Here is a 23,768-nt window from a genome sequence, read left to right as displayed (position 1 = left end):
GCTAAATGAGTGAGGGGCATTAAGGAATCTACCCCTGAAATCATTGTTTCACTATATGCTAACTAATTTGGATGTAAATTTTTAAAAATAAAAAATTAAATTAAAAAAAGAAAAAAAGAAAGAAAATCACCATTTGTAAACAATCATAGTAACAATTGTTTCTGGCTAGAATCATCAATGGATGCTAAAATTAGCAAATAATTAATCTCAGAGTATACCCTCAGAAATTCCTTTTTTTTAAACACAGAATTTTCATTTTTTATTGGTGATAATGTACAATTCTTTCAAAAAGTACTTTTACAAAATATATCAACTGTCTTAAAAAGATTCCCTCGGTTTTGGTAATGCTACATTGAGAATCCATCCTATAAAGTAACCCTAACCACATAAAAAGCTTTACATAAAAATGTGTTTACAGCAGCACTGTCTTTTTAAAATAAACAGTAAAAGAATGGGTGTCTAGCCCTGAGAAAACAGTTAAGCACTTCAATAACTATTAAAATAATGCTTACAATTAGTATTTGGAAACGCTTTTGATATGATGTCAAGTGAATCTTTTTTTTTTAATGCTAGCTTCTGATTCTGGTAGTATGAAGAGTTAGACAAAACACTTTTTAAATTACAAGATAGAAAATAGAAGGGAAACCGGTAGACACCATCTTAAACAAATAATCAAAATTAACATTGCCAGTTATAAGAACAATCAGCAGCATATGCTCGGTGATATGATGCACTTGGCATCACTTTGGTGGTATTCCTACCAAAAGTAGGAATCCTAAGGAAAGAGCAAATGGAGGGAGATTCTACACAATAACTGGTCTATACTCTTTAGAAATATCAATGCCACAAGATACAAAGACTCAGGAACTGTTTCAGATTAAAGGAGACTAGGAAGACATTATAACTAAATTCAATGTATGATCCTGGATGTTCTTTTTCTATAAAGGGCAGTATTAGGAAAACTGACAAAAATCTCAACAAAGTCTAGAGACCAGAGAAGAGTATTATTATGTGTGTAGCATTGGTAATGTTACTGTGATTATGCAAGATAAATCCTTGTTTGCAAAAAATACACAGTTAAGTACCTTGGAATATTTAAGGTTAAAGCAGAATCATGTGCAACTTACTCTCAAGAAAATTATGTATGTTATATATAAATACACACACATGCGCACAGATTAAAAATAGAGAAACAAAAAGAAAAAGAAAGGGGCACCTGGGTGGCTCAGTCAGTTAAGCATCCAACTTTGGCTCCGGTCACGACCTCGCAGTTCATGGGTTTGAGCCCCGCATCGGGCTCTGTGCTGACAGCTCAGAGCCTGGAGCCTGCTTCAGATTGTGTCTTTCTCTCTCTCTGCCTCTCCCCACTCGTACTCTATCTCTCTCTCTCTTAAAAATAAATAAACTTTAACAAATATATATATATATTTTAAAAAAGAAAAAGAAAAAAAAAGAGAATAATTGTAGTAAAATGGGAAATCTGGGGGAAAGCTTTTCAGGAATTCCTTGTCTATTCTTGCAACTCTTTTGTAAATCTAAAATTATGTCAAAATGAAAAAAAATATGCAATTATCTGTTGATCTAGTTCACCAGAAGTAATAAAGAGAATGCATATTCAAATAATACTAGCATTCTTCTCTTCTTCACCAAAGTCCAGAAATACTGCAAATGTAGGAAAAAAACCCTTATGACAAAATAGCTGATTTCTTTAATCTCAAACTAAGATGATAAACTGTCATCCTGGGACTGTCCTTGTTTTAGCACCAAAACCTTCTACATCCTGGGAAACTCATTCCAGGGTAAACCAAGACAGTTGGTCACCCTATCTGAAACCATTTTCTGGACAATAAAAAATCTAATTGAAATGGTGATCTTCTATATTTTGTATGGAAAATTAAAATGTTCTTTCTTCAGTCTCTTCTGGTTGCTACCTCTCAATTATTCTTTTAAAAATGTGTATGCACAGTAAACCATGGAACAAATTGGGACACCTTTCTTGAGCAATTTGACAAGACATATTTAGAAACTAAAAATGTTCATAAACCTTGAGAATAGTTCTATTATTAGGACTCAATCCCAGGTAAACCATCATAGATCCTAAAAATGTCTGAACAAGTAGAGAGTCATCATAGTGTTAACTACTACAGTCAAAAAAAAGTGAAATTGACCCAAATGGCTAAATCTGTTTGAATGGTTATATAAATTATGCTACAACCACACAACTGAATGCTAAGAGTAATTTTTAAAATTTTATTTATTTATTTTGAGAGAGACAGAGAGAAAGCACATGTGCACAAGCAGGGGAGAGGCAGAGAGGGAGAGAGAGAATCCCAAGCAGGCCCTGCACTGTCAGCGCAGAACCCGACACAGGGCTCAGTCCCATGAACTGTGCGATCATGACCTGAGCTGAAATCAAGAGGCAGATATTTAACCCACTGAGCCACCCCAGTGCCTGGCTAAGGAGTCATTTTTAAACCATGTTTTTTGAGGAATGGCATCATGAAATATTGTTAACTTTAAAAAAACAGAATTTCCCAAACATACAAGACATTTATACAGTCCGAAGCCATTTAAAAAATATATAGATAGGAGTTTATGTGTACATGTAATTTAAAAATAAGACAGTATACTATATAATGTGTGCTATGTGTGCATATACTACAGATACAAACTATTTCCAAACTGGTATAACACAATGCATAAATTAAGTGTCTACCTTGGAATAATTCTACCATTCTAATTTATTCTTTAAAAGTATCTATATTTCGGGGCACCTATGTGGCTCAGTCGGTTAAGCGTCTGACTTCAGCTCAGGTCATGATCTCAGTTTGTGGGTTCAAGCCTAGTGTGGGGCTCTGTGCTGACAGCTCAGAGCCTGGAGCCTACTTCCAATTCTGTGTCTCCCTCTCTCTCTACCCCTCCCCCACTCACATTCTTTCTCTGTCTTTCTCAGAAAATAAATAAACATTAAAAATTTTTTTTAATAAATGTATCTAGGGGCGCCTGGGTGGCTCGGTCGGTTAAGTGTCCGACTTCGGCCTAGGTCATGATCTTCTGATTCGTGACTTTGAGCCCCACGTTGGGCTTGGTGCTGACAGCTCGGAGCCTGGAGCCTGCTTTGGATTCTGTGTCTCCCTCTCTCTCTGCCCCTCCCCTGCTCATGCTCTGTCTCTCAAAAATAAATAAATGTTAAAAAAAATTTAAAAAAAATAAATAAATGTATCTATATTTCTAATTTTCACACTTAGAAAAAGTGCAATTTTAAAAAGACTTATAATTATATGTAACTTGATTATAAATGAAAGGTCAATTGCCACAGGTTTTCCAAAAAATCAAGTTCATTATTTTACAGTGACGTTTTATATGAAAAGCCAAGACAGCAAGGCTCCCCATGAAAACATAATGGGGAATAAAAGTTAAAAAGTAGAATAAACTAATGTTGAATTTCTTGAACCATACATCCCATTTCAAGTAGGTTCTATTACCTCCCAGCTATCTGGCTCCAAGAATTCCTTTTTTTCTGTAGCTTTCAAAAACTCTTCTAGAGTCACTAGTCGGTCTTTGTTAGCATCAACCTGATTGAAAAAAAAGTTTATGTAAATAATATAACTCTTTCTCATATTACCAGAAATTACCTTCTAATAGATGCTACTACATAAACAAAGAGCAATTAAGGCTAGCTTAACATCCACAGAAATGGTGGGGGGAAGAAAATCAGAACACTCAACATTATATTAGAATCAAAAAATAGATACTGTTATCTTCTGTATAATTCAGATTTCAGCAAGATATCTATATCCCTGATTACCCTCAAAGATCACCACCCTTAAGTCTGCTGATCTAACTGGTTAGGCTATTATTGTCTTCCTCCCTCACCACATCATGCATAATCCAAAGAAAAATAACCTTTCCAGAAGGATGACTGTTTCAGCCAAGAATAAAGAAGTTTACATTAAAGTACTCTCAACATTTTTCTTAACAACTATCTAAACCAAAATTAAAGTTGACAATCTCTCCCAATCCTCTTCCATGGCTCTTACAAACTATAGCAAATTCAGTTACAAAAGTGAACCTCATAATTACCAAAGAAATTCATTTAGCACTTGGGATGCCAGCAGTCAACAGAAATCCCAATTCATCACCAATAGGTCAAATATCAGGTGAAAATCACTGACTTAAAACAGTGGGCCTTAGTTACCCTGCCTATGATGTCTATGACCAAAGTTTTGCTTAATAATGTGAACAAGAAGTAAATATTTGTTATGATAAACCATTAAGGTATTGGATTTTTTAGATTTTCTTAATAAAAATGCAGGTTTTTAAAATAGCAAATATTGGACTACGTTATTTTTTACTTCTAAAAGATATGCAATGGCATCTTAATCTTTTAAATACAAATCCTTTAAAGTTTAAAATATTTTAAAGCAGTTACAAAATAATTTTATCTACACTACAAGGAATTTACTGAATATTCTGGATCAAAAAAGCAAAATCCAATTAAATACCTATTCTGTATATTTATTTTCCACTTTGTGGTAAGATTTATTGTAAGAACTTGAAGTAACATATAATCTTAAAATTTTAAAGCGTACCTCATTCATTACATGTTCCCTCATTCTAAGCCGTTCTTCCTCCATTTCTACCATATCATCTTCTTCATTTTTGGGGTCATAAACTTTCTCCAACTAAAAAAAAAAAGTTTCAAACCAACATAAAAGAAAGGAAGATAATAAAAGGAAAAAAGAGAGCAAAAACTTACTGAACACTTACTGAACTCATTTACCTCTTTGGTAAATAGGGCTTCTAATTCTTGTTCATCTAGAAAGCCATCATTATTGACATCTGAAGTTTAAAAGTCACAAACACAAAAATCGATTTTAATGCCTTCGAAAATAAATAATGAAAATACAACTCTTTACAACTGGCTTGCAGAAGTTGTACTGACATGAAGCATCCATATGCTACAGAAAAAGGTTTCCTCCTCTTCATGAAGCCTCAGATCAGTGCAACTTATAACAATTTACTACTAATTCATAATTCATAATAGTTTTTTTAGAAAAATATATCTTAACCAGTTTTTTCAAAAATATGAAGTGAAACAATATGATATAGGAGTAAAGTACATTTTAATGTTATAGCATAAAGCATGTTGGATATAACCTAGCCAGTCACAGAAATACCTTCAGTTCACACAGAACCTTGCCATAAGTGGTAATGACTCAACAGTAAAAGCAAGCAAAAGACACAGCTACTGACCTAAAATATTTTATGCTGCAGATCAGTAATAAAGACCATGATATTACCTTAGAGAAAAACTCTAAACATTTATTGTCATTAGGACTCAATAACAGACCTTGGTAAAAATCAGTTAAGAAAAGCAACTGTAATTTTTCAAACAGCAGATATAAATATTAATATTTGTATCAAATCTGTTACCATGTAATTTGAAAAATGTCTTGGGGTCAAAGTCATTAGGATCCAATCCATCAGTCTCTTCCCATACCTCTTTTAGTTGATCTTTGCTTCCCTGTGAATCAATTTTTAAAAAATGCTCAAAACAAAATATAATCTATGTATATAGACTGAAAATAAAATACAAATTTGAGAAACTTTGCAGAATTAAGAATCTAAAGTACTAATAACTTATGATAAAATTTTACTGATACAAAAGAAGTATCTTCCTCTAATTATGGTTTCATAAAGTCATAATCCTTACTGGATGGTTAACTTTGGGATGATTTTCATGCTTTTTCTTCATTTCTTCAAATTTAGATTCTTCTTCTTTCCTCTTTTCTTCATTCAGTGTTTTTAAATATTCTCTCCTTTCATGTTCCTTCATCATTTCATATTTCTTAAATTCTTCATGCCGAGTCTTATCATAGTGTTCCAGATCACTTGTGGCCTATAATATTTAAATTAAATTACAAGAAGTGTTTGGAAATATAAATAAAGCTGTTCTTGTATATAGCATACTCTCTAACAGAAGATAGTATAGAAGGGCCAGAAATCACTGGACACTTCTTTTAAATTCTACCATTTTATTTTAGTCATTATTATTACCAGTATGTAGGCACTCAAAGAAACTCATAGTTCAAGCCTCAGCTTTAGAAAGCTCCTCATAAGCAAGTAATATATAAATTGATTTTAAAAAGAAGGAAGGAATTATATCAAATATGTACAGTATAGAAAACTAGAACAGTTTCTAACCACTTAACTAAACTAATACCCAGGCTACAACATCTGGTTTGATAGCTCCATACAGTACAACATAAGAGGTCTACAAACTCTTACCTAAAATCTCAGCACCCAGATGTGTTTCAGAGTTTTCTAGATTTTAGAAAGAGAATATGGCATATATGCCATATTATAGAATATCTTTGCAGAGTCTATAATCAAAGAGATTAATACTTCCTCAGCAAAGTCTATGAATATTCAATGAAGTAGACTAAATAAAAACTATAAATAGCCTTACTATAATTCAAGCCAGGTTTCAACTTTAATGGTGCTTTGGACTTTGGAACTGTGGGCAAGGGGTTACAGATTGTTATGTCCATATTATTTTCTATAGTAATAGGGGTTAAGCTCTCTCCCTTTAAAGATACTCTATAGAGGGGCGCCTGGGTGGCTCAGTCGGTTAAGCCGCCGACTTCGGCTCAGGTCATGATCTCGCGGTCTGTGAGTTCAAGCCCCGCGTCGGGCTCTGTGCTGACAGCTCAGAGCCTGGAGCCTGTTTCAGATTCTGTGTATCCCTCTCTCTGACCCTCCCCCGTTCATGCTCTGTCTCTCTCTGTCTCAAAAATAAATAAACGTTAAAAAAAAATTTAAAAAAAAAGATACTCTATAGAGTATCTAAGAGTTATATTACCACTTCATTGAATTTATTTATCAAATTACAAAACCTCAAAGGCACAACAAAGACAACATTGTTTGGAATTATTCTCACCGCTTTGATTAGCATATCTAAATCTGTAGATTCAAACTTGTCAGGATTCATGTGGTTTAGGTGATCAAATTGTTTTAGAAGAGCATGATGGTCTATGCCCGTATCTGAAAGAAAATGAAAAAACAGTAAATAATAAAGTAATAAAAGCTAGAAACATTGATATAAATGACACATAAGAATAAACATTCATATTTATTCCTATAGGATTTTATGAGAATATTCAAAATTTTAGATTAAGTGTTGATATTTTCTTTTAGAATATTGTACATATTGTAGGCAAAAGTAATGTCCTTGAATCTAGAATGGAATACAATGTAATATGTACACTTTATTATTATTTCTAGAAAGGCTAGTTGTCTATCAGTATAATTACAGTAAAAACTTTCTTATTATTGGAAAACTACCAAATTTCCTATTTTTAATTGGATAAACTCTAATATACTGCCCTCATCAAAGACCTAAGGAGAATTTTTTTTTAAGTTTATTTATTATGAGAGAGAGAGAGACAGCATGTGAGTGGGGGAGGGGCAGAGAGAGAGGGAGAGAGAAGTCCAGGTAGGCCTACAATGTCAGTGCAGAGCCCAATGTGGGGCTTGAACACATGAACCATGAGATCATGACCTGAGCCAAAACCGTCAGCCAGATGCTTAACCAAGGGAGCCACTTAGGCCCCTTAAGCAGAATCTCTAAAAAGAATTGTTCTAAAATTTGTATGAAGGAATTTTTTGTATGCTGCTTCAATGAATCCTTTATGGAACAATAAAAATCTAAGGTAAATTCATTTAGATTAGGACTTATTTTTAAAGAAATATCAATTGTTTTTCTTTGTGTATAGTTTTTTTTACAAGCTACAGTTTATTGCAGTCGAGTGGGTAAAGTGAGTCTGGACTATTTCAGTTGGATAATAGAATTGAGCAAAATAGGTACATGTGTTGATTTGTTAAAAGTTTGGGTTCCACTCTTAAATACACAGAACAAAATGAGGGTTGATGGGGGATGGAGTAGAGGGGAAAGTGGGGGATGGGCATTGAGGAGGGCACTTGTTGGGATGAACACTGAGTATTGAATGGAAGCCAATTTGATGATAAATTATATTAAAAATAGATAAATAAATCAGTAATTAGATTTAAAAACAAATAAATAAATAAATGTCTGGGTTCTTAGAAAAAGGAATATACAAATATGGAATCATGGAATATGAGAAAGAAATCTGGAAATGGATGGGACTTAGTGCTGTGTGAATTTATTTCTAAAATATGAATATGTACATGTATATATATGTGTGTGTTTTACAGGCATATGCATGTGTATGTATATACATTTATATATACAAAAATGTGTGTGCATGTATATGTTGATGTATATAGACATGCATATATTTCCTACCTCTGTCCGATGAAAATGCCAAGAAGAAAATATATTCCAGAAGCAATGAGCACACTTAGTGCCAGTCTTTGGTCTGTGGGACCAAAAGAAATATCATTTCCCACTAAAAAGAACCAGGAATCCTCAGATAAATGGCTCATTCCAGGGCTGGGGCAGGGTAGGTACAAGATGAGCCTGGAAGATTTTGTTATACTAGAAAGTAAGAAACTGCTAAATTTAGTTCAGTTAAGCTTTCACTGAATTCTTAGTATGGCACTGTACAAATTTTACTTTATGAAGAAAAGATTTGTTATAAGACCCAGGCCTAAAGGATATGACCAGACAGTGAAATACATGAAAAGATGCTTAGCCTCACTCAAAACAGGAGAAATACATATTAAAACTGTACTATTATATCATCTAAAACTTTTTAAAATTTTGTTTACTTTTATTTTGAGAGAGAGAGAGAGAGAGAGCATGAGCAGGGGAGGAGCAGACAGAGAGGGAGAGAGAGAATCCCAAGCAGGCCCTGCACTGTCAGCACAAAGCCCGATGCAGGGTTCAATGTGGACCTCGGACTCACAAACTGTGAGATCATGACCTGAGCTGTAACCAGGAGTCGGACACTTGACTGATTGAGCCACCCAGGTGCTCCAGAATGATAAAATTCTTAAAGTTTGAAGATACATACTATTAGCAAGGATGTGAAAAATTATTGCTGGTAAGAGTATGTACTGACACAATCTCTGTGGAGGTAGCAATATCTATCAAAATTACAAACACATACACATGTATACAATTTCTCTATGGGGAACTTATCCTACAGATAATTTTACATGGATAGGCAGTGATATATGTACAAGAGTATTTGCTAGAAATAACCCAAATGCCCATTGCCAGAGGCCTAGTTAAATAAATTATGGTATATCCATATAATGGAAATCTATGCAGCGTAAAAAAAAAATTTTTTTTAATGAAGATGGTGTCTATGCACTAATACAGAAAGAACTCCAAAATATGTTGTTAAACGAAACCCACAGGGCACAAAATGCATATCATATGCTATCTTTTGCATAAAAAGAGAGGGAAAAAAAGGCCGTTATTTTTATTTGCTTATATAAGAAGGAAGAAACAGAAGGATTATGTTCAGGGCAGTGAGAACTGATAGAGTACAAAAATATCAGAGCACTTTTGCTATATGCTTATACTTAACTCTTTCTGGTTTTAATGAATGTGAATGTAGTACCTACTTTAAAAATTACACCAAAAAAAAAGGACCCTTTAAGTCTTTCTTCAAATTATTAAAAATTTTAATTCAAAAATTCTGAATCCATGAGAAAATATTCATAAGTTTTCTAAGCATCAGACCATTTTCTTTAGATAATGAAATTTAGCCCCTGTTTAGAATAAAGAAAACACTGCCAAGATTGAGGGGATGGAGGTTGTCTAAGAAGAAAGTAATCTCAAAACACCTTAGGCCTCAGGGCGCCTGGGTGGCTCAGTTGGTCAAGCGTCCAACTTCGGCTCAGATCATGATCTCACTGTTTGTGGGTTCGAGCCTAGCGTCAGGCTCTGTGCTGACAGCTCAGAGCCTGCTCCCGATTCTGTCTCCCTTTCTTTCTGCCCCTCCCCTGCTCATGCTCTGTCTCTGCCTCTCAAAAATAAATAAACATTTAAAAAAAAACAAAAAACAAAACACCTTAGGCCTGGCTTCAAGGATGGAATTACCCTCTATGTCTGACCACCTGAAGTTCAATTTACCTCTCATTGATATCCTTAATCCCAGGATAATGAGTATTTGGTACTTGTTTTCTACATCTACTCACTGGCAGGGAGTTTAATGCTCTACACAAGCATTTCGCCAATATGATCCATTGACCAGAAATACATGTTTAAAATGCATATTACTCATCCCAGATTCAGAATATCTAGAGGTAGAATCCAGTAATCTACATTTTTTAAAGATTTTTTTAAAGGTTTTATTTATTTTTAACAGAGTGCAAGCAGGGAAGGGACAGAGAGAGAAGGACAGAGGACCTGAAGCAGGCTCTGTGCTGTCAACAGAGAGCCCAGTGTGGGACTTAAACCACGAGATCATGACCTGAGCCAAAGTTATACGCTCAATCGACTGAGCCACCCAGGTGCTCCCAGTAATCTGCATTTTTAACTAGCTCCCCAGGTGATGCCTACGTAATCTAAAGTTTAAGAACTACTATTCACCATGAGTAAACTTTCAGATGTTTATTAATGTCTATGAGCCACCCAGATAACCAACCCATGGGGGCACAAAGACACAGGAGCCAGCTTAAAGGGTCTCCCACTTGTCAAATCTGACCTCTTGATTTTGTTTCATAATTAGAAAGGCCATTCCAAGATAAAGAAATTCACCTACGTTGTCATTTAGTACTTTTATGGTATTATTTTCTACACTGAAGTCTTTGATTTATTTGTACTTATTCTGATGTATATGAGCTAGAGATCGAATTGTACCTTTTTCCAAATGGCTATCCAATTGTAGCAACACTATTCTTTTTAAAAATCTATCTTTATCCAACTAATAATGAGATACTACTTTCTTTTTTAATGTTTATTTATTTTTGAGAAAGAGAGTGTGAGCAGGGGAGGGGGGAGAGAGAGAGAGAGAGAGAGAAAGAGAGAGAGAGAGAGAGAGAGAGAGAGAGAGAGAGAGAGAGAGAGAGAGAAATCCGAAGCAAGCTCTGGGTTGACAGCAGAGAGCCCGATGCAAGGCTCGAACTCACAAACCGTGAGATCATGACCTGAGACGAAGTTGGATACTTGACCAACTGAGCCACCCAGGCATTCCAAAATACCACTTTTAATCAAACTAAATTCTAAATGTAGTTACTTTTATTTCTGGAATTTCTTTTATTATTTTTTTAAATTTTATTTAAATCCAACTTAGTCAACATATAATGTAATAATGGTTTGAGGAACAGAATTTAGTGACTCATTACTTATATAACATCCAGTGCTCTGGAATTTCTATTCAGTTCCACTGGTCTTCCTACTTGTATGCCAGAACCATACAGTTCTAGTGACTGAGGCTTAGTGATATGTTTTAAGACTTCATATATCTCTCAAGTCCTTCACTGTTCTTCTTTTTCAGAGGTATATAGTTTATCTTGCTTGTTTCCTTTTTTCATATGAACTTTAAAATTAACTTGGCTAGTACCAGGGGGAAAAAAGTATATATTTTTATTTGGGTCATGTTAAGTTAATAAATTAACCTAAGGAAAACTGACCTGTTTATAATGTTGAGTCTTTGTATCAAAAAGATGTTATGTCTTCTCATTTTTTTCAAGTTTACTTTTGCATCCTTCAGGAGTATTTTAAAGCTTTTGGTATAAGTCTTACATATTTCTTAATAGGTTTATTCTAGGTAGTTTATCTTTGTTGGTATTGGGAAATGGAGTCTTCCATTGTATCTCATAACTGGCTGTTATTTGCATATGAAAAATTGATTTCTGTATATTCAGTTGAACTTGCTGAATTTTCCTGGTGTTTATGCTAAGTTTTTTAATCAATTACTTTTAGTTTCCAATATATAATCATATCACCTGCAAACAGAAATGGTTTTATCAGTTCCTTTTCAATTACTTTACCTCCACTTTTTTTCATTTGTAATTGTTTTGGCTAGTACCTCCAATGCAATATTGATTAGTAGTGGTGATAGTGGGCATCATTGTCTTGTTCCTGATTTTAGTTAGAAAACATACTTGTATTTCCCTACTCAGTATGATGTGGTTGAGTTGGACATCCCTGATCATGTTACAGAAGTATCTATTGACTACTATTTTATTACTTTATTACAATTAAGAAGGGGTGCTAAATTTTGTCAAAGGCCTTTTCTGTAGATATGCTTTATGAGACTACTTTCTTATCTCTGGATATTTTCATATTTCAAAAATTCGACTTCATAGCTATTTAATCTTCTCATTGTCTAAAATTAAAAGAATATGGGAGCACGAATAGGCAGAGCACAGAGGATTTTTAGGGCAGTAAAACTACTCTGCATGATACTAGATTGGTAAATACATGTCATTATAGCTTTGTCTAGACCCATAGATGCACAACACCAAGAGTGAACTCTAATGTAAACTATGAACTTTGGGTGATTATAATGTATCAATGTAGGTTTATCAGTTATAACAAATGGACCACTCTGGTGGATGATGGGTGATGTTAGTAATAAAGGAGGTTATACATGTTTGGGGGCTAGGGGTATTTGGGAAATCTCTGCACCTTCCCCTCAACTTTGCTGTGAACCTTATACTACTCTAAAAAAAATCAAATCTAAAATATTTTAAAAATTTTTAATTTTTTTTGAGAAAAAGAGAGTGTGTGGAGAGTGTGGAGGAGAGGGGCAGAAGGAGAGGGTGAGAGAGAGAGAGAGAGAGAGAGAGAGAGTCAGTCCCAAGCAGGCTCCAGGCTCAGTGCAGAGCATGATTCAGGGCTCAATCCCACCACCCTGGGATCATCCTGAGCAAAAATCAAGAGTCAGGGGCTCAACCGAACGAGCCACGCAGCTGCCCTATTCTTCTTCTTGTAAGCTAGTGGCTTAACTCATTACTTTTCTTTCATTCTTCCTTTATACTGACATAATAACTTAAGGCTAATCATTTTGATTTTTGAATGATGTAAATGGATTACCTATTTTAAAAATTAAATTTTAAAAAATTAAGAGAAGGCAAATCAATACTAACATTAAATTTTGACAAGAAAAACATGGTATGTGCTGACCTCCACAACCAAATACTGAAAGTTTCCTACTTTTTCTTTAGCACTTACCTTGAAGGGAATCCAATTTCGCTTTAATTAGCATTCGTAACCTTGCCACTTCTTGCCTTTTCAGCTCATCAAGTTTTGTCCTCACATGGTGACTTACTAAATCCAATTCTTTGCTTAGCCTCCCACTCTGTTAACAAAATTAACAAATTAGTTTTATTTATTACATTCCATTTTTAGACCAGACACAATATATTAAAATTTGGGTTATGATAAAGTAGTGATAAATAATTCTAATTAATTTAGATAAATTTGATATTATAAAAAGAATTTCTCTCAGAAGACACTCAGTTTGTAACTCTAAAATCAAAATATCTAAAAACCATATATTATGAAAAGAGCCCAAATGTCCATCAACTGATGAATGGATAAAGAAGATGTAGTATGCATACATAAAAATATATTCAAAATGGATGAAAGACCTAAATGTGAGACAGAAAACCATCAAAAGCCTACAGGAGAACAGCAGCAACCTCTTTAACACGGGCTATAGCAACTTCTTACTAGACACGTCTCTGGAGGCAAGGGAAACAAAAGCAAAAATGAACTATAGGGACTTCATCAAGATAAAAAGCTTCTTCATAGCAAAGGAAACAATCAACAAAACTAAAAGGCAGCCTATGGAATGGAAGAAGATATTTGCAAATGAAATATCTGATAAAGAGTTAGTATCCAAAATATATAAAGAATTTATCAAACTCAACACCCAAAGAACAAATAATCCAGCTAAGAAATGGGCAGAAGACATGAACAGACATTTTTCCAAAGAAGACATCCAGATGGCTAACAGACACATGAAAAGATGCTCAACATTACTCATCAGCAGGGAAATGCAAATCAAAACCACAATGAGATACCACCTCCTACCCGTCAGAATGGCTAAAATTAACAACACAGGAAACAAGAGATGTTGATGAGGATATGGAGAAAGGGGACCCTCTTACAATGTTTGTGGGAATGCAAACTGGTGCAGGCACTTTGGAAAACAGTATGGAAGTTCCTCAAAAAGTTAAAAATAGAACACTCCACAATGCAGAAATTGTACTACTAGGTATTTATCCAAAGGATACAAAATTGCTGATTCAAAGGGGCACATGTACCCTGATGTTTATAGCAGCATTATCAACAATAGCCAAATTACGGAAATAACCCAAGTGTCCATCACCTGATGAATGGATAAAGAAGATGTGGCTCATATATACAATGGAATATAACTCAACCATCAGAAAGAATGAAAGCTTGCCATTTGCAACAATGTGGATAGAGCTAGAGCAAAATAAATCAGAGAAAGATAAATACCTTATGATTTCACTCATATGTGGAACTTAAGAAACGAAACAGATGAATGTAGGGGAAAAAGAGAGGCAAATCAGGAAACAGAGTCTTTTTTTTTTTTTTTTAATTTTTTTAACGTTTATTTATTTTTGAGACAAAGAGAGACAGAGCATGAACAGGGGAGGGGCAGAGAGAGAGGGAGACACAGAATCTGAAACAGGCTCCAGGCTCTGAGCTGTCAGCACAGAGCCTGATGCGGGGCTCGAACTCACGGACCGTGAGATCATGACCTGAGCCGAAGTCGGACGCTCAACCGACCAAGCCACCCAGGCGCCCCAACAGAGTCTTAACCATAGAGAACAAATTGAGGATTACTAGAGGGGAGGTGGGTGGAGGGATGGGTTAAATATGTGAGGGGATTAAGGAGGGCACTTGTGATGAGCACTGGGTATTTTAAGTGATAAATCACAAAATTCTACACCTGAAACTAATGTTACACTGTATGTTAACTAACTGGAATTTAAATAAAAATTTGGAGAAAGAAAGAAAAGATAAAAATAAAAGCCACATTAATTTAAAGCATAATTAAAGCACAAAGGAGAAACTCAAAACGTGACTTGAATTGTAAAATGGTACAGCCACTTTAGAAAACAATTTGGCAGTTCCTCAAAAAGTTAAACACAGAATTACCATATGACCCAGCAATTCCATTAGTAGGTATATATCTAAAGAATTGAAACATATGTTCACATAAAAACTTGCACTTGAATGTTCATAGCATCATTATTCACACTAGCATAAAAAGTAGAAGTAACACTGTTCAGCTGTAAAAAGAAATGAATGTACCCATATAAGCTACAATACAATGAACCTTGAAAACATGCTTAAGTCAAAGAAACCAGACACAAAAGGCCACAGACTGTATAATTCCATTTATGTGGAATGTCCAGAATAGACAAATCCATAGAGATAGAAAGTAGATTAATGGTTGTCAAAAGTGGAGAAGAGGGGGGAAAAGTAGAGTGATGGCTTAACGGATACAGAGTTTCTTTTGAGGGGAAATGAAATTGTTTAAAAGGAGATATCGATAATGGTTGCATGTAGATACACTAAAACCCACTGAATTATATGCTTTCAAGGGGAAAGTTTTAAGGTACGTAAATTATATTTCAATAAAGTAATTTTTTAAAGTAACATGGCCACATTAAGCTTTAGTAATTCTATATACAAATAACTTTTCAAAATTCACCTTTTTTACATTGTGTCCTTTGATTACTTTTCTCATAGATGAATAATTAGATACATGTTCCAAAATTTAAGAAACAAAATAGCTTGTAGTTTACTTTCTCTTGTTTATAAATGTATTTGCAATCACAAACTGCAAATCTAGCAATCAGGCAGATAAACCTTTTAGGACTGAATCAACGGGGCCTGCTGAGGAAGATTAAAAAAAAAAAAAAATGAACCCCTTCCGCCCACCCCCCTCCCCAAGGAAGACCAAGAAATAATGTTCAGAGAGTAAGAAGGAGAACCAAGAGAATGTGCTGTTATAAACACAAAGCAGTATGCTCAAGGAGAGACCGGTCATCATTATTACATAAAACAATGGTTCTCAAAGTGTAGTCCCCAACGCCAACTGGGAACTTTAGGAAATGCAAGTTCTAGACTTACTGATTCAGAAAGCCTATAGGTGGGGGCCAAGAAATCTGTGTTTCAACAAGCCCTAAAATCTGAGCACCACTGAGATAAAATAAAAGAGTCCAGTAAGAATAGGAATAAAAAGTGTTTACTGTATTTGCCAATTAAGAAATAACTGACATCCTTCATGAAAGTATACTCAGTGGAGGGATGTGGGCAAAGCCATGATCTTTCCAGTTGGCAATACTTGGGAAGTGAAGAAATGTAGTATGATTCCCCTTTCAAAATACTTGGCTGAAAAGGAAAGGACAAATTCTAACTTTTTTCACCCATTTTCTCCTGAGAAAAGAGTCTTTGCTGAGCTATTTATAATGATCCTGTTGACTTGAGTTTTATTGTCTATTTTAATTCTTCTATCTTTTTCACTGAATAACTATTTAACTTACTTCATTTTGTCTCTCCCTTCCTTAATAAGGAATAGGAATTGACTATGAAAAGAAGACAGTTATAAAAGTATTCCCTGTATTGGGGCGCCTGGCTGGATCAGTCAGTAAAGCACATGACTCTTGATCTCAGGGTCATGAGTTGCCCCACATAGGGTATGGAGCACACTTAAAAAAAAAAAAAAAAGTATTCCCTATAGCAAACCAGGATTATCTCCCTATTATATTTCCCATTATCCACCTGTTCTGTTATCCACAAAAAATGGTCTTAACCCTACCTGAAGTAGATAAGAGACACTAAAAGTTCTATGTTAAATATTATTCACCCCAGGAAATTAGCTCCACAGGGCAAATTAATTCTTCAAAGGAAACACAAGATTGTTCTCAAGACAATTCGAGGAAATTATTGGCAGAATTCCTATTATCAGGAAGAATGATTTCCCCCCTTCTTCCATCACTTTATACTGAATTATGTGCCCATGCTCTACATCTCCAAAATATATTATACTCCCATCATATATTCATCCTATTAATCTTTTTCTAGGTATTACTTATTCAGAATAAATTCTAATTTCTTTAAGAGCCTGGAAAGAGTCCATCTTTGTATTCCTAGTACTCAAGTCAGTGTCTGAGATGCTTTAATGTTTGTTAATTATTTAATTACATTTACCTTTATTTCCTCTATGTCTGCTTTCTGTAGCTTTTCTCTGAAATGATTATCTGTTTCCAGCACATCAATCACTTGCTTAAGATATTCGTCATAATAAAGTCCAGTATCCTTCAAATTAAGAAACAAACAATAATGTTTCTGAAAGTTTTTTCTTCCCTGCATCTAAAGATCTCAATCCTAAAAAATAAAAAAAATAAAAAAAAAAGTCTAACAAAATGGCACTGAGGTGTATCTACTTTAACAGTTTGGACAAAGTCAAAAAGCTATACTTCTCAAATGAAAAATTTTATATCAGAACCAATATAATGTTTTATTGTTACATAAAGGTACATTTTCTATACGGCTTAGACAATGAAGACTTAACTGATAATATTTTTGGTTTTACCCCATTGTCACCTGTCTTTCCTCATTACTATCTCTCCTTTGAATATAATACAATGTTTGCTTGGCTGGTGAGCTCTACATTGGAAATGTATTATGATTGGGCACCTGGGTGGCTCTGTCAGTTAAGCTCTGACTTCAGCTCAGGTCATAATCTCAGTTTGTGAGTTCGAGCCCCACATCAGGCTCTGTGCTGCTTCAGACCCTCTGTCTCCCTCTCTCTGCCCCTCCCCTGCTGGTTCTCTCTCTCTCTCAAAATAAATAAATAAACTTAAAAAAAAAGCATGGAAATGTATTATTAGGATTAATTCCCCTATGCATTATTTAATATATGACCTACATAAATAAACATTGTCTAATATCAAACAACATATGCTTATCCAATACTCTTTCACTGCCATTTCAGAAATAGTTCCTAAATATGCAGTTTTATAAGTAATAAATATTAGCAGCATTTAGTTAAAATTCTTCCCATAAGGTTATATTTATCATTTTACTTACTGGTGGTTCTATCTTTGCGCTGTCCACAGGTTGAGTATTTTTTACTTTTGTCTTGTCTATGTCTATAGGCACGGCTTCAAGAGCAGAACGTAGACAGGTAACCAAGAGAAAACAATATTGTATTAAGATAGTCCTCCACCTCATCTGAAATAAAGGTATAATTTTAGATAGTAAGGTCTTGAAAAGATGCCTTCAAACTATATATACATGCATTCCCAATGCCATGTTAATAACATATCCAATTTCAAGAAATTTAATACAACCAAATAATTCTAGAAAGATGTTAAAAATAGATTATAAGTTATCCAAAATAATACTTTAAACAGATCACTAAATAAAATCAGGGGAGAAATGCTTTTCAACCAAAATTAAAAAGACAAGTAATCAAAACTTTAAAGTTTGAACTGCTTATAGTATAAGAAATCATTTAGTTAATTATAAAAGCTTCAAATAAAGATGATAATAAGGTTCTCAAAATCTTTAAAAGCAAATAGCCCAAATTTAAGAAAGGGAGAAGTAAGGAAAAACTGTATTTTTTTATTAAAATAATAGGGAGCTAAAATTGTTTCTAGACATATTTAATTTAGCTTCGATCTAATTTTGAAAATAAGTTGCTCTATAAATATAAGTTGATTAAAACAGACAACTATTGGGGCGCCTGGGTGGCTCAGTAGGTTAAGGGTCTGACTTCAGCTCAGGTCATGATCTTGCGGTCTGTGAGTTTGAGCCCCGCGTCGGGCTCTGTGCTGACAGCTCAGATCCTGGAGCTTGTTTCCTATTCTGTGTCTCCCTCTCTCTCTGACCCTCCCCCATTCACGCTCTGTCTCTCTCTGTCTCAAAAATAAATAAATGTTAAAAAAAAAAAAACCTAGACAACTATTTTCTTAACCTTATAAACATTATTTTATCATAGCCAGTAGTAATTTGATAAAAATTCTTTTTGGACAATCATCTTTCAAATAAATAGGTCAATAAAATATCAAGCTTGAAACAAGCAAGCAGCAACTATTAATATTCCCACAATATTATTCAAACTTTGTTTATTCAAACAGTTTCTACTCCATAAGGATCTTAGTAGCTCTGGAGGATCTACTACAAAAATGAGAGTGAATAAAAATTGCATATTTAATTGATTTTATACGTATAGATTCATGTTAGGGTCCAAGTCAAATATAACAGTCTGACCGTACATATAGAATATGCATCATTTAACTCAGAATCTCCCAAACTTAGCTGGCTATGGACCTTTTTTTAAGTCACATGTTTTTGTTTTTTGTTTAATTTTTTTTATGTTTATTTATTTTTGAAGGAGAGAGAGACAGAGCGTGAGGGGGGAGGGGCAGAGAGAGGGAGACACAGAATCCGAAGCAGGCTCCAGGCTCTAAGCTGCCAGCACAGAGCCTGACGCAGGGCTTGAACCTGTAAACCACAAGATCATGACCTGAGCCTAAGTAGGAGGCTTAACCAACTGAGCCACCCAGGCGCCCCTGAAGTCACATGGTTTTATCCATAGAACACAATTTGGAAAAGAGTACACTGCCTCTCATTTTTACCACAACCCTAGATAATAGATAAGGCAGTGACTCATTTTACAGATGAAGAAAATTTTAATGAAAACAATTCACTCATGGAGCATTGTCCTGCATTAACAAAATTACTAGAACTCACATTTTAGTGCTATTCCTAATATATCAGAATTTTTTAGCATCTTTATTGAGATATAATTCTCATGCCATAAAATTCATCCATTTAAGGTACAGGATTTGTCTATTCTGTAAAGATGCTACTCTACGTTTAGTTCTCAAACCTGAAGGATCAAATCTCATGGGAGCTTGATTCTCAGGCTGTCCCCAAGACCTCTAGAATCAGAAGCTCTAGGGTGGGAGCCAGAATCTTTTTTAACAAACTTTCTGGGTAATTTCTACATACGTATGCTCAAGCCCAAGATTGATTCTTCTCTAGGAGACTAGTTCCTCAACATGACAATTGTGAGTAAATGTTTTTCAGGATGAAATGTTTGGGAGATGTTGGCTCAATGAAGCTAAATAAGTTTTTGTCTTTGCAAGACTTTCAGAACCTGTGATGGCTTACTATGCACTATGAATCTTTAATAGAAGGATGACTTGTTTCTCCACAGAATATGTTCCCATCATGAATCATCTACTTTTCCCACAATTATTTTTTTTATGACAAACAAGGTTTATTTCTCATTCACGCTTCATGCCCATTACAGGTGTATGTTTTGTTTTTGGTTTTGGTTTTTGAGATATAATTTACATGCCACAAAACTACCTCTTTTAAATTATGCAGTTCAGAGGTTTATAGTATATTCATATGGTTGTGCAATTATCACCACTATCTAATTTTTTAGAACACTTTCATCATTCCAAAAAGAACCTGGTACCTATTAGCAGTCACTTGCCATTCCTTCATTCTCCCAGCACCTGGCAACCATTGATCTACTTTCAGTCTGTATAGATTTTCCTAGTCTAGACACTTCCCATGTATGGAATCATACGATGTGTGGCCTTTTGCATCTGGCTTTTTTTATTTAGCACTATATTTTCAAGGTCCAATCACGTAACACGAATCAGTACTTCATTCTTTCGTATAGCATTTGTATAGGCGGTATTTTAACAATTCATGAGTTGATAGACATTTGGGTTGTCTCTACATTTTTTGGCTAGTTTGAATAATGCTACTATGAACACTTGTGTCCAAGTTATCGTGTTAACATGTTTCCAATTCTTTTGGTTATATATCAAGGAATGGAATTGCTGGGTCAATTTGGTGACTCTATGTTTAAGTTTTTTTTTTTTTAATTTTTTTTTAACGTTTATTTATTTTTGAGACAGAGAGAGACACAGCATGAACGGGGGAGGGGCAGAGAGAGAGAGGGAGACACAGAATCGGAAGCAGGCTCCAGGCTCTGAGCCATCAGCCCAGAGCCCGACGCGGGGCTCGAACTCGCAGACCGCGAGATCGTGACCTGAGCTGAAGTCGGACGCTTAACAGACTGAGCCACCCAGGCGCCCCTCTATGTTTAAGTTTTTGAGGAACTGCTAAATTATTTTCCATAGCACCAATTTACATTTCCACCAGCAATAGATGAGGCTTTCAATGTTTCCATATCCTCACCAACACGTGTTATTGTCTGTCTTTTTTATTATAGCCAACCTACTAGGTGTGAAGTGGCATCTCATTTTGATTTTGATTTCCATTTCATTGGCTAATAATATTAAGCATCTCTTCATGTATTTATTAGCTGTATCTGTACCTTTTTTAAAAAATTAAGTATCATTGAGTTAGTTGTTTTTTAAAAAAAATCTGAATTCTAACTTCTGTTACCTTTGCAAGTCCCATGGGGCCCTGCAAATAGGCTGGCCAAATGACCATTAAAAAGGATAATAGTTGTGGGGCGCCTGGGTGGCTCACTAGGTTGAATGTCCGACTTTGGTTCAGGTCATGATCTCATGGTTCGTGGGTTCCAGGTCCACATCAGGCTCTGTGCTGACAGCTCAGAGCCTAGGGCCTGCTTTGGATTCTGTGTCTCCCTCTCTCTACCCCTCCCCCACTCACGCTCTGTCTCTCTCTCTCAAAAATAAATAAACTTTGGGCGCCTGGGTGGCTCAGACAGTTGAGTGTCCGAATTCGGCACAGGTCACGATCTTCGGTCTCTGAGTTCAAGCCCCGCATCGGGCTCTGTGCTGACAGCTCAGAGCCTGGAGCCTGGAGCCTGCTTCAGATTCTGTATCTCCCTCTCTCTCTGCCCCTCCCCCACTCATGCTCTGTCTCTCTCTCTCTCTGTCAAAAATAAACATTAAAAATTTTTTAAATAAATAAATAAACATTAAAAAAAAAGGATAATAGTTTTAAGGGCAGTCATGGCCAAAAAGCCCAAATTGTGACTTAAACTGCTCCAGTCAATTTTGATGTCTTCTACACAGTTTCTAAAGCTGAATCAGGTCTCCATGGCTCCTAACATGATACACATATAGTTGGAAAATGAATAAGCACTAACATGATTTGAATAGTCTTTCTATAATGTGCATGCAGAGAGTCAGATGAGTGATATACCTCTGTAACTTCATTTTGCAGGCCTCATCAGGAACTGTGACTATCCCTTGATATGGTCAATCCAGAGTTTAGAAGAATCTTTCACATAGACTCCTCCCCTCCACCCTGCAGTAACTCCAATGTCCCTTAGACTCTCCTCCTTCTACCATACAGCACACACACACAGATAAATATATAAGCAGTCCTGTATCAGCAATTGGCAGCTATGTCACATATTTTGAAATATGCTCTTTTTAAAAATAGCATCCACCTTTACACAAGAGAAGCCTGAGATTAATACAAATAAATTACAGTTATTGAATCTTGGAAGTGGATTTCCTTTTACAGTTTGTCTCTTCTCTCACCATCCTGTCAGATCTGCCATAAATGAGAAGGCAAGTCAAGAGAGGAGCATGTTTGTACACATGAAAGTAGTGTGTGTGTGTGTGTGTGTGTGTGTGTGTGTGTGCACGCACATCTCAACATCTCAAAGTGATAAAGTAACAAAAAGTCTCTGGGTATCTACCCTAAAATATTAACTGAATTCATGGCTTACTAACTTTAAATTGGGTCCCAGACTCATTACAAATAACAACAGAAACCACCAATTGAGTGTTCACTATGTACCAAGCACTATACTAAACTTTTTCTTATATTAAATAATTAATTCTTACAAAGACTCTGTGAAATAAATATTATCCCCATTTTAAAGTACAGGAAACTGAGACATATCAGTTTAAAAACCTGATCTGGGTCACACAGGAGTAAGTCATATAGCCAGAGTTTGGGCCTGGGACCAACCGACTCCAAAGCTTCTGACTGTTTTTAAGCAGTGGTTCTCAAAGTGTGACCCCTGGGCCAGCAGCACCAGTACCACCTGGAAGTTTGTTAGAAATGCAAATTATTGGGGCACCTGGGTGGTGTCAATCCCTTAAGTGTCCCACTTCAGCTCAGATCATGATCTCTTGAGTTTGAGCCCCACAGCACAGAGCCTACTTCAGATCTTCTGTCCCCCTCTTTGCCCCTCCCTGGCTTGCTTTCTCTCTCTTTCAAAAATAAATAAACATTTTTAAAAATGAAATTATCAAGGCTTCCTCCAGACTTTTAAGTTGGAGAATCTTTGGGAGTGGGGGGCACAATCTTAACAAGCCCTATAGGTAATTCTGATACATGCTAACATTTGAAAACATAATGCCTCCCTTTGCTCTATCATTCACAAATGTACTCTGCAAAGAAAGACAAAGAGAATGCTTATCTGTAAAAGTAAATTTACATCCTCAAGGAACAGAAAAATGGGTGTTATATCTAAGAACAGTAAGGCAAAATTAAATTTGGGTCTATATTCTAATTCTAGCTGCACCACTCAGTTGCTATAAGATCATAGGTCAATTAACTTTCCCTGCTTGTTTTCTTATTTTTAAAAATAAAGGATTTTTTTTAAAAGGGAATTTAACTAGACCTCAGTATTCTTTAAGCTCTTAAATTCTATTACCACTTTTTTTTTTGTCACAGATCTTTTTCTGTTACGTTATTAGAAATGCTAATAAAATTGCTTGCACTCACACCAATTGTATGAAATGATTAAGTTATATGATTTATAAATGCCTTTAAATTAAATATTGCTTATTCAGCCAGTTTCAAATTACATGAGTAAAGCAAGTAGAAGATCTGGGTGCTGGGATACAGAGAA

General features: G+C 35.2%; 1 protein-coding gene across 3 annotated transcripts in view; it reads right to left on the bottom strand.

Annotated features, from left to right (window-relative positions):
- Window positions 1-23,768, bottom strand: part of NUCB2 (nucleobindin 2) — a 41,221-nt gene that overhangs the window by 3,579 nt on the left and 13,874 nt on the right. For all 3 annotated transcript variants that reach the window (XM_007083253.3, XM_015537982.2, XM_007083254.3), the window contains 9 exons: window positions 18,023-18,166; window positions 17,141-17,248; window positions 13,118-13,244; window positions 6,944-7,047; window positions 5,717-5,902; window positions 5,437-5,527; window positions 4,784-4,842; window positions 4,593-4,685; window positions 3,486-3,575 (listed from right to left, as the gene is read on the bottom strand). In XM_007083253.3, the coding sequence (XP_007083315.1) occupies window positions 3,486-3,575; window positions 4,593-4,685; window positions 4,784-4,842; window positions 5,437-5,527; window positions 5,717-5,902; window positions 6,944-7,047; window positions 13,118-13,244; window positions 17,141-17,248; window positions 18,023-18,166 (1,002 nt within the window). The remainder of the gene's footprint in view (window positions 1-3,485; window positions 3,576-4,592; window positions 4,686-4,783; window positions 4,843-5,436; window positions 5,528-5,716; window positions 5,903-6,943; window positions 7,048-13,117; window positions 13,245-17,140; window positions 17,249-18,022; window positions 18,167-23,768) is intronic.

The sequence above is a fragment of the Panthera tigris genome, chromosome D1 (assembly GCF_018350195.1).
Source record: "Panthera tigris isolate Pti1 chromosome D1, P.tigris_Pti1_mat1.1, whole genome shotgun sequence".
NCBI classification, from domain to species: Eukaryota; Metazoa; Chordata; class Mammalia; order Carnivora; family Felidae; genus Panthera; species Panthera tigris.
Note: the sequence above shows the minus strand (reverse complement) of the source record. Positions and strands in the feature narration are given on the sequence as shown.